Source organism: Stylophora pistillata, chromosome 14 (assembly GCF_964205215.1).
Source record: "Stylophora pistillata chromosome 14, jaStyPist1.2, whole genome shotgun sequence".
Lineage (NCBI taxonomy): Eukaryota > Metazoa > Cnidaria > Anthozoa > Scleractinia > Pocilloporidae > Stylophora > Stylophora pistillata.
The window spans coordinates 5,312,379-5,324,491 of record NC_142532.1 but is presented as its reverse complement, the minus strand read 5'-3'; the positions used below and the strand labels follow the sequence as shown (position 1 = coordinate 5,324,491).

General features: G+C 38.6%; 1 protein-coding gene across 1 annotated transcript in view; it reads left to right on the top strand.

The window, feature by feature from the left end:
- The first annotated feature begins 796 nt into the window (after positions 1–796).
- LOC148716208 (alpha-1,6-mannosylglycoprotein 6-beta-N-acetylglucosaminyltransferase A-like) overlaps positions 797–12,113 on the top strand; it is a 17,730-nt gene continuing 6,413 nt past the window's right edge. The window contains exons 1-9 of the mRNA XM_088745333.1: positions 797–1,072; positions 3,074–3,156; positions 3,591–3,683; positions 4,153–4,227; positions 5,835–5,993; positions 6,361–6,524; positions 6,752–6,883; positions 7,450–7,586; positions 8,125–8,246. Of these exons, the coding sequence (XP_088601459.1) occupies positions 877–1,072; positions 3,074–3,156; positions 3,591–3,683; positions 4,153–4,227; positions 5,835–5,993; positions 6,361–6,524; positions 6,752–6,883; positions 7,450–7,586; positions 8,125–8,246 (1,161 nt within the window). The 5' untranslated portion in view covers positions 797–876. The remainder of the gene's footprint in view (positions 1,073–3,073; positions 3,157–3,590; positions 3,684–4,152; positions 4,228–5,834; positions 5,994–6,360; positions 6,525–6,751; positions 6,884–7,449; positions 7,587–8,124; positions 8,247–12,113) is intronic.

Here is a 12,113-nt window from a genome sequence, read left to right as displayed (position 1 = left end):
GAAGTGATTTATTAAAATAGAAGGACCGCAAAGGTGGGGGACCGATTTTTTAACATAAACCAAAAATGAAACATATAAAAACATGCCCTTCAGTTTAACGAATTTATAAATAAAAAATATACTCTCAAAGGACGGACATTGTCCTATTACACGTGAATGACACCGAAACTGTACTTTTTTACTATAATTGCTCTTCTTATCTCAATCATGACACGTGCAATGCTGCCGAAAGCCAATCACGTTCGAGAATTTTGTAAAAGTCTTGATTAAAAACTAAAGGAGACTCTCTTTGTGAGATTGATCACTGAGCAACGATTTTTATAATCAAAGCTGTCGTCTGTATGACAAATAGAAACAAAACGGTTAATTAATTTTTTTAAAACATCAATACTTCCACTTGTGTAGCTTTACTTATGTCGACAACTTTGGCCTGATCTGTCGATAAAATAAAGTTGATCCGTTTTGAATTTATCTTTATTCATATGTTGCTAATAACTTTTTTTTTTCCGTTTGAGCTTCTTTATGCTCATTCTTTGTAGCTATTATTTAAACTCGATAAATCTTCTTAATCTTCACTGTTTTTGTTTTCTAATGAAGATATAAGAGGATATCTCCCAGCGCTAATTTTTTCTGCTATGGACACTAGAAATTTCATCCTTTCAAAGAGGGATTGGATATGAATTCATCATTATCATTACCTTTATCAAGACACTGACACTTTCAAATTATTTGTTACATATTCATGATTAATATTCATGAGTCTCCATGGAGACTAAAATCTATTCGTTTAGAATCAACTAGCTTCCCTTCAGTCAAAATTGAACGAGCTTGCAAGCTGATAGGGACCGTTTGTTTTGTCCACTATAGCTGGTGAAAATGAAGCGTTTCTTTTCAAAGGGGACTGTTCTTTTGATTTGGCTAGGATTTTTTCTGTTTTTCTTTTCAGCACAAATCAGTATCTTCCATGTAACGTTTTATGTCGACCTAGATGACAGAAAAGTTTCAACCAATGGAGCAAATTCAACAGCAACGTTTCTCCCTGAAAGATTCCCTGGCACGCTTAATGGCACAGGTGAGTAAGGACTTGAAACGACTTCTAATTTTAGCGGAAGATTTTAGATAACCGAGTAAAGTGGGCCATTAATTCTTCATGAATCATTCTGAATCAAATCTATTCTGAATTTAAGTTGGAGTATTTTGTATTCAGAACAAAACGATGCAAAAAAAAAAAAAATTACAAACAGAACACACTGTTCCTACTCCTTCCCTTGCTAAAACAAGGATCCCTCTGATCTTAGTCATAAACATACCGTCAAATTAGATCCCTACCTGGTTTATTTATTAGATCATTTTTGTTTTTGAAGCATCATTGTCATAGCCATGACAAACATAACCTACAAGATGGCTTTAAACAAGATGGCTTTGAAAATATTTTTTTTTAAACTTCCGTCATCAAGATATAACACTTTTCGTTTAGAAAATAAAGGCTTTATTTGACATACGGCATGTACCTAAATTCTGACCCTCTTTTTTCATTTCCAGATTTTAAGAATTAACTGTTGGTTTTGATCACTTCAATTTCATCTGTTAGCTGTCTTTGAAAAAAGCGAGAAAAGTTGCTATTTTTGTTTAATCAGATTGAAGTAAATGGCCTGGAAGCCATAAGATTTTGGCATGGCATGCACTTTCATTAAACTCGATCGAGTGCTTTGATAAAACGCATGCGCAAAAAGAGAGACTCTAGCAACGCATACCCATTTGAACTCTTTAGGTCAGTTCCAATTTGGATCTTAATGGTGTGAAACTTTTTTTAATTGCATGAGCCACAGAGGTGTGAGCTCATTGTTAGCTTTTCTTGGATACTAACTCCATTACGTTATTAACAATTTTATTATTTCCAGCAATTGAAAGCAATCCAGCAATTTTTCCACCGACGTGATTGGAATGTGTGAATTAAAATGCAAGTGGCGTGTTTGTCTTTTTGATGACGACTACCACAAAATAGAAAGACAGTAGCCTTCATTTGGCGCGAACTGAAAATATGCACAGATCTTTGTCCGAAGACATTATATGTTCTGAGATGCGAGAGTGAAGTTCGAGGAAAACTGATAGTCTGGAAGAGAAAAAAAATTAAGGAAAATTAACGAGCATATTTTCGGGCCAAATTGGGGCAATTGTGTCTTTATAATCCACCAAATAATTTCGCTTGCGCGCGATTGGTTTAAACACATCACGTGACCGAATATCCCCCCAGCTAAAACTGGGAGATATCCGAGAATATCGTCCTAGTGATATTCCGTAATTTCTAAATCATACGCTCACTACGATAAGTCTTTGTTTAAACTTAATTCAAGATGAAAGAACATTTTGGGGTTGTTACAAATGAAACGAAATATATATCTTTTTGATCACTCATCAAAAGAGAGCATACAGTACACATTGCATACAGTAAGCTGCTCATAAACATTTTCACAAGCGCAAGTTGTAAAATATCTAAAGGAAAAAAAAACACAGCCTCCGCTGTAAAGCAATCGTCAGTTTGACCAAACGTTCCATACGAACAATGATTTGGTAACAGAAACAAAAAGGCAAGGAGCTAATACTTGTAAAGCACCTATTTGCCAAAAAAAAAACTCACAGCAAGATGTCCGCACAGCCCTATATTTCATTACACATGCAGTTCTTGGATAAATGAAACAATAACGAATTCTGGAAACACGGCTTTTAAATTTTAACAAACTCACCGGTACCCATAGCAATATCTCGAGGCCTGCAGGAAGTCAAAATCTTTCGCCATTTAAATATTTTGATAGCCAGTTGTTCGTAAATACAGTGCCTCGATCACTCGGTCAGAAATTAAAACGTTTACCCTCTTAATGATAGTGTTCGTGTACAAACAGTTATGCATGCTTTCAAGCGTCAAATATAATGAAAAGATATACGCGACAACCGACTTTAATTACCTTTAAATGGTGGCTTCTACTATGATGTTGACTAAGGCTTTCGAATTGTATTAAAGAATAATTAAGTTTTTAATGATTTTTATCAATAACTAAATCTTGGTTATTTCTAGTGATAAAAAATCCCTATGATAAAGAAGCGAAGTGTTACATACCAGATGATCCTTTGTTTCCACTATGCTCCATGAAAATTAAGGTATGTCATGGCTAATACGGCTCAACAAAGAGATACTTGTACCCCAGTTACAGAACAAAAAAGACAGTCAGCAAAAAACAAAAAATTCGCAAGCAAAATTTATGCGTCAGAGAAATTTTCAACCGATTGTCAAGTGTAATCCATGCGTGTAATGGATTTGCCTCACAAAGCTCTGTGATTGGTCCCTAAAAATCGTGCCAGCTCCTCAACCAGTCAGATGCAAAAACTAAATCCACGCGTTCTCTCATGCTTAAGCTGGCTAAAAGCTATTTACAATGGACTCTGATTGGCTCCTTGTAATATTCACCTTGCCTCTGACTCGTCGTTGCTTTAACTTTGATGCGGTGTCACGCTGTCCAATTGAAAAGCTTACTTTTCGTTGTAAACCTCCTGTCACGCTTATCTAATATCTGATGTTCAACTCGTTTGTACAGGAATTCAACAAAACATGGGACCAGAAATGCCATGGGGAAAAGTATAAGGTGGATGCTAGCAGTCTTTGTTCTGTTATTCAGTATCTAAGTGAGGTAAGACTAGAATATGAAACGTAAGAAAAGTTCTCGAAGCAACGTATGATACAAAAACATTTAAGAATCCCTGGAAAAGGAGAAACAAAGTAAACTGTATAATAAAATTTGAGAAGATTGAGTTTTATTTATTGGACTTCCTTAGATTAAGAATCACCTAAATGTCAAGGAAATCTAATTCTGTTTTAGAACAGCAGGTTATTTACAATTTTTCCAACTCCATTAGTTTCGGAGGCTTAAATTAAATTCGGATAATCCGGAAATATTCGGAGTTCTTCCTTGAGCTTCAATTGATGTTGAGAAACTTCGGGAAGATGTCGGAAAAATCGTTATTGACTCGTAAGAAAAGAGACCGTCGGTAACCGCTTGAGGTTCGACATCGGTGGTCTGAAGGATTCCTGACTCTTGTACAGCCTTTTCAGTCTTGTACGTTGGGTTGCACTAAAATTGTAATTATGATTTGTGTAAGGTTCAAGCTTGGTGTCCAGTATTACCATGGCGACAAGACAAAAATCCGTACAATGTTGAGACAGGATGGCAAAAGGTAATGGCTCCTACTTCAATAAGAATGTTGAGCGTTGAGCTGGATTAAGCAGTATTCTCAAGGGGTAATGACTTTTCAAAAGAAATGCGCTGGATTTCTCAAATGCAATTTAATTTATTTAATTTATTAATTTATTTAGCTTCGCCTAATTATCTTAGGCAGGCAGACCACTACAGGCTTAGCCAATTACATTGGATCCCGCGTCAACAATGACAAAGCCAGACTCCCCCCCCCCCCCTCCACCCCAATTCCCAGTGAACAGGCCAGACTACATCACAGTAATCTCGTGAGTGGGTTCTTTAACGTCCCCTGCCTAACCAAATTAATTAATTATTGGAAGCAGGAGACGGGACCTACGGTTTATTCGTCCTTATCTGAGAAGACGAGAATGTTTAGCCATTTCTTGATATTATAGAGAAGGAAGCACATTTTCCAAAGTTATTTTAAGACCTTGAGTGTTGGTCCAGCCGGGGCTCGAATCCCCGACCTCTCATACAACAGTCCGGCGTTCTAACCAATTGAGCTGATTAGCTTAACTGCCCCCCCCCCCCCTCACTCTCTGCAGTCCAACAGTTCATTTGTGTATTCTCCCGTCCTCAAACTTGCCTTGTTTTTATCTTTATCTTCGGTTCCTGCTTACGAGAAACAGTGTACGAATGAATAGATGGATGAATGAATGATAAAAATGGTGGAGTGAGTGAGTGAGTGAGTGTGTGAGAAAGTGAGTGAATGAATGACTCAGTAAATGAATAAATGGATGGATGGATATATGGATGGATATGTGCATGGATGCATGGATGTGTGGATGAATGGTCGGATGTTCGGATGTATGGTTGTATGGATGTCTGGATGTATGGACATATATATGGTTGTATGAATGTATAGACATATATATGGTCGTATGGATGAATGGATGAATAGATAAATGGATGAAAGGATGAATGGATGGATGGATGGATGGTTGGAGGAATGGAGGAATGGAGGAATGGATGAATGGATGAATGGAAGAATGGATGAATGAATGAGGGGATGAAGGGATGAATGGATGAATGGATGAATGGATGGATAGATTCATGGATGGATGGAGGAATGGATGAATGGAGGAATGGAAGAATGGACGAATGGACGAATGGACGAATGGATGGATGGATGGATGAATGGACGAATGGACGAATGGACGAATGGACGAATGGACGAATGGATGAATGGATGAATGGATGAATGGATGAATGGACGGATGGACGAATGGACGAATGGACGAATGGACGAATGGACGAATGGACGAATGGATGAATGGATGAATGGATGAATGGATGAATGGATGAATGGATGAATGGATGAATGGATGTATGAATGGATGGATGGATGAAAGGATGGAATGATGGATGGTTGGATGGATAGAGGGATGGATTGAAGATTAGGAGATTGGAAGATCGGAGGATTTGAAGATCAAAGGATTCAGAAGATTGTCTTCACTTGCTGATGGGATAAAAGGATTGGAAATTTGTTTTGCCAAGGCTCTTGATCACTGAATTTGTACTGATAATCTGGTCAAAATAAAATATTCTCTGATCACTGTTTTTTGAAAATTTGTTTTTTACTTGCAGGCCACTGTTCAAACAAATCTGTCAGCACTTCTTCAAAAGTTCAAGGGGGAAAGGTATTCTTGGATGAGGAAGAGAATCCGGGAAATTTGGCCACATTGGTTAAAGGCTGTCGAAGAACTAGGATCGAGGATTAACTTACAAAGTCGGAGAAGAAAGAAGGTAAAAGAGTTTCTGACCATTTGCCAAACGTGGAATCTATAATAACATACAGTAACTCCTTTCTTGGAAAAAACGACTTCACTAGCAGTTCGTAATGGTTTGGACTCCAGGCCTTCTTTTCTCTGCGGAAGAGAGGTGATGCAAATGGTTGGCCTCTAGAATTGATCTTTTGGAATTTTCTCCTTTGGTCATTTTCGATTTATATTTATCTATACTTAATTGCCTTTTTTCATCATTACTATTGAAATGACAGCAATTGGCAAGGGATTCCCTCGCAGAAGTCCATCATGATATTCTCTTAAATGTCTCTTATTTCTTATGAAATTCTGAGCATGAAAACAATACTACCTCCAACTATTCTTCGTAGATTTTGGTTTATATGGCTGCAATGGGAGAGTTCAAGTTTCTCTTGGACGGAGCTTTCAAGGGAGGTCCTCTTGGGGAACTGGTCCAGTGGTGTGACCTAATTAGTGCCCTGTATATTTTAGGCCACGAGCTTGCAATCAGTTTTATGAAAGATGAAGTTCGAAGGTAAGAAGAATCTTCACAGGCCCCTGAACATTCTTTCAATTTATATCAGAGTGGCAAACTACAAAACATAGACAGAAAAATCAATGGATAACAGGGATGACTAAGATAATGATGCTGAACTTGGATGGCAAATTACGAAATCGCTGAGCAGCTTCTCTAAACCATGATTTAAATCTATCATGCACAAAATATTTCTAATAGTTACTGAAATCGTTGTATTTATTCAGCTTCTTGGTTGTCCCGACCTCAGATGGCTGCGCACGCCAAAAAATGGACAATGAATTGGATTTCATTTTCACTGACATAATTGGAGTGAAAATCATAGCTGTTCATGGTGGACCAGATTACTCGCGGCACAAGTGCGTGATTTCTCGATAAACTTGTTGAGATTATACCTACAGCGACACATGCACTTTAAAATAGCCACCAATGCGATAAAATTAAAAAAAAACAAAACACAACAAATCGGACAGGTAACGGCCGACTTACGGGCGGGCTGAGAGAGACAAATAGGTAGGCTCGTAAATAGAGAGCCATATAGATGGACGGACAGAGAGATAGGTTAGTCAGGCGGAAAGAAAGGCAATTATAGAGACAGAAGAAAAACAAAAAGCGAGACAGACACATTAAGGACAGAAGGACAGGAAGACAGGTAGAGAGCCAGATAGATAGCCAAGACAGATAAACAGTTAAGGTACTCCTGGATTCTGAGATGAAAAGGCATGTTAAGGGAGGATAAGGTAGCGCCCTTTTGTTTATCACCTACTAGAAACTACTTTCGTCATTAAGTATTCTTGATGATACCCTTGCGAATAGTTCCTCATTTTAGGTTACCAATATTTGATTGTGTTCTCTACCTTTCATATGTTATTTTTTGTTTTGCAAAGGAAGTTATTGCTAGGTTAATTTGCTTTTCCTTCTGCAGATGCAAATTACGTGTCTTAGATTCATTTGGAACAGACGCGGAATTTAACTATAAGCGTTACAAGGGGAAAATTCCTGGAGGGAGATCTCCTTGGGGAGATCTAGACCTTCACCTTGCGCAGTTTATGACGATGTACCGTGGGTATTAATTTCTTTCAGAATTTTCAGTTTTTCCCATAGTTAGGCAACATACTTAAGCTATGCCAGCAGTTAAAAAAAATTACCCTCAACACGAGGGAAGCCACATCATACTAGTTTGATGACTGACATTGGTGGCAAACGACAAAACTTAATATAAAATTAAGTTCAATCAGCGAAATAAGGCTTTTCTCAAAAATTCAAAGAACTATTTTCATGCTAGGTACAGCAGACTTCATGGATATTTACGTCGGGATACCCAATCTCAACCTTAACCCTCGCTGTAAATTAAAGGCGCGGACGTTTGGAAAGTATTTCAGAAAAACTGAAATAAAAAAATAGCTTCATGAAAAGTAACAGGGAGGTGGTAGAGATTCATGAAACTTTGTTGCACAAAAGAAGCTTTGGGGGGGGGGGGTAAATCTTCTTTAAACGAAGTTGTCGTGCATAAGAATTGCTCTCAACGAAAAAAGGAAGTTAATGAACTCATGAATTTGGGAAACTTAGGCTTAGACTTCGTGCCTGTTCGTTTTTGCAGCACATAGTCCTGACAACTCCTTCCTTGGTTTTGCTGTTCCGCGAAAGTCCCAGGAAAACGAGATTCGTCCAAATGATCGAGTGGCAGCACTTGTTTATGGAAAGGATCCAGAGTTTTGGAAGGTTAGCATGGTTGATGCATCAACCTGTAAATTAAAACTATCTCAATGTAGTAACGAAGAATGGCGTGACATGCTTGAAAACGTAGGGATACTGACGGAGCGAGGCTTTTATCCTTGAAAGTCAGACGGCATGCGCTGGCTGATCTATGGCTTTAAATCTGATTTATACATCATAACTCTTGGTGAAATCCATCGACTTCGACGAGTTTGACTCGCTAAGAGTTTTTTCCTTCCGTACGTAATTGTTTCAATTCAGACAGAGTAGGTCAACCATTTAAGAGAAGCCGCCAGAATATTTCGAGAATCGAAAATCAGTGAAAAAAACTCGAATTTTTTTTTATTTTACCAAAACATCCCTTTCTGTGAACTAGCTTTGGAAAAAATGTTTTAAAGTTTCAGCGATTTTTTTCTCCGGCTGAAATTTAAAAAAAGTTTGAAAATTCGTCAAAATAGCCGTTTTCGCCTTGCCTAAACGGTCAAATCGTCACGCAACTTTAGAAAGATGTTGGTAGCGCTAAACAACTCCATTCAACATCAAACTTTGCAAAGTAATTGCAATATAACTGCACAATAAAAGCATATGAAAAGTTTCTTGTAATTCTCTTTGGTATGGGTTTTATCGCCGTTTTTATAAAGGTGTATTTTGCACGTCTTTTTGGGAGACAAAATGAAGGCTAACTTTGACTGGTTTAAACGACACCTGGTACCTAAAATTTCGACATTAAAACCATATCAGACGCGAGCTCATTTATCAATCTATACACCTGGAAAGTTTGGCCGTTGGAAATTACGTCTCGTCTTGGTAGTTAAATAAAACGTGATGCCACCCAAACGCCATGTAAGCGTGCAGAATTCGATGTTCATTTCAAGCTATATATAGAGTCAGTTTTTCGAAAATACACAGAAAAAATTAAATGACCATTAAACGGTGTCAGCATCGTTATGTTTCTTCTGTGAAGCTGTGAATGCAAAGCAAAGTAGTTTTTAATCTTTCTTAATTACGTTTTAAGTGCCGGCGTGTCTCTTAACACACGTTAATACGGCTGATAAAATTTACAAACTTCAGAACATTTCGAAAACAATCACAGTGTTGGCTAAAACGTCGCTACTTATACATAAATTAATGATGTGTTGACTTGCTTCTTATCAAATATACATATACACAAAAATCTCCTTGCTTAAATTAGAAAAAAAGAAAGCTATTTGGATCATTCACAGCATTAGACAACGTGTGCAATTTATCAAGTTTATTGACCTGTGCGTGACCTAAGCCGTGACGCTTAACATGTTCAGGTAAACAAAGAATCGCCTCAAATTCTTTTATTTCTGCTTTAAAAATCTTGCATGAAAGAACAATATAAAAATCCGTCGAGGAAACTATCATCACAATTTTAAAAGAACTTTCCGAGAATTATTTGTGTGAAAATCTATCGTCACGAGTAAATGGCCTTCTTGAACGGCAGGGATTCACCCATGAAATCCAGTTGTGCAGTCAAGGAAGTTCTGAAGTTGTGGCTATCAAGCAGGATGTTCTGAAGACCCTAAAACTGAACACGGGGAAGTAACGAAGGCATATTTCAGGCAAGATAACGCCGGTTTCTATCACTCATCATGCGCGATCCTTGCGTGTCCAGCCATTGCAGAATCTACTGGTGTCTAGGTTATAGAAATTGACATTTCTGACCCGCAGGCCTAGGGAGGAAAAGGTGCCGCAGACAGACTTGCGGCAAAATGTAAAGGCCACGTAAGGGTCTACATAAACGAAGGCAACGACAGGAAGTCAGTTCCAAGAAGCTCGTCTTTCCCACGGAGGCATCGATGGAGTGAGAGTAGTTGCAATTGACAGCATGGAGGATTTCGTCATTGATGAGGCAAGGAAGATTCCCGGTATCAGCAAGCTCAACAATTTTAAGTCAACCCCGAAAGCATATAGACATTATAGCTTAGCGTGCCCATGGAATCGGGAGTGGGAAAGATATCAGATTAGACGAGCAATCTTCCGGTAAGTGCTAGTGAGTTACATACAGTGTTGGCAAGTAGCATATTTTTGATATGTTGCAATCTCCTTTGCCACCTGTCCGTGCGCAAGTCCCCAGTCCATACTCGACCACACCCGTGTTCGTGGGTGTGTCCACCCGACCGTCTGACAGTGCATCCATCGATTTTTCTTTCTCTAGTCGTGCATGTGTTTGTTAATTGATCGCTTCCTTCCCGCTTACAGTTCCTCCTTTTTTTCCTGTCGGTCAGATCCGTTAGCCAGTCTCACTTTAGTCAATTTACAATTGACAGCAATATTTTTTTACATGCATGGTCTTTGTCGTACCGAATTTTCTTTGCAAAATCGCATATAAAAAAAATACCACAATTTAACAATGTCTTCTTTACGGAATCTTTTGATGACCACAAAATCATTCTATTTTCGGAGTGTAGTTATCGCTGGATGGGGTCAACATTTTCCACAGGTGGTTTTAAATCGTTCAGCAAAGAGCAACCCACGCAGACGGAGTCAGAGTTTACAGAGAAACCTGGAGTATCTAAGACGCATGAAGAGATTACTGGTGATGAAACAGCAGAATTTGCCTGCCCTCAAGACGGGTGCGTGAGAGTTTTTCAAAGGCATTCTGCCTTAGAGAAACACCTGTCCTCAGAAAAATTCACAAAGTCTTTAGAGCAGAGATCTTTGCTAGACCTGGCCAAGATCGCATATAAATCTGCATTGGAAGAAGATGTGGGAATGATACCAACTCTGCAACCAGTTCCAGGAAGTGAACGTCGAACAGATTGCTGTAATAAGGAAGACTGGGCTCTTAAGTCAACCAAGAAGGCCTGCAGGCTTAGTGAGAAGCAAAAGGCATACCTTGATGCCAAATTCAATATTGGCCAAACGTCAGGTGGAAAATTAGATGGGGAAGTAGATGCAAGAGAGATGAGACGTGCCCAAGGACCTGACGGTGCTCGAATTTTCAACGTTGCCGAGTCCTGAACCCACAGCAGATCTCTTCCTACTTTTTCCGCCTTGCTGCCAAGGTTCGGAAACAACTACCGGATCGATGATTGCGATGTTCAGGCCAGCGAAGAGGAAATCAACTTCACGATGGCAAGGAATTTGGCCCTAGAAACCATCTCTCTTCAGCACCCAATAGTGTTCGATTAGTTCGATATCTGTACCATAGTGAAGGACGACACGTTGAAGAAGCACCATACCTTGCCTTGCTTGGCGAAGCTGTTTCCCCGTGCACATGCCAGATCTGCCAATAACCGATCTTAATCAGTTCTGATCAGTTATCTCGTTTGCTTGTTTTTAATACCTAGGGCTGTAATGGCTGCACAGATCACGGCCTAATCGATAATATTTGTAGTTACGGCGCCTCACCTTCGTTTACAAATTCACGCCTTTTGTTCATTGTTTTCTGTTTTCAGTTGTTTCGTGTATATTTCTTATTTTATTAGGTTCCCCAGTCATTTTTGGTCACGTCTTATTTCATATTTTCGTGTTCATTTTTTATGCATTGTTTCTATTGTTTGGTATAGCTTCTTCTGCCGTAGTTTCCTTGTCGCCGTTGTCATTATGTATTAGTCGTCGTAGTCGCCACATAATCTTGTAAGTTTTGTTATTTTGTCTGTCATTTTGCCTGTTTTATTTGTATTTCGTTTTGCTTTCCTGTTCTGTACGCTAGTAAAGGTGCGAATTTCTTTGATTTGTGGATTTCGACTACAATATTTTATTTAGATAAGTAAATTTTAATCAGAAATTTTGGCATTTTACGTGGCTTGGGAGTTTCTGTTTTGGTTATTCTGAGTTAATTAGGACAAGAGGGTAATTGAACAAAAAACAAAAAACATAAAATATACGCACGAGATAAGATTT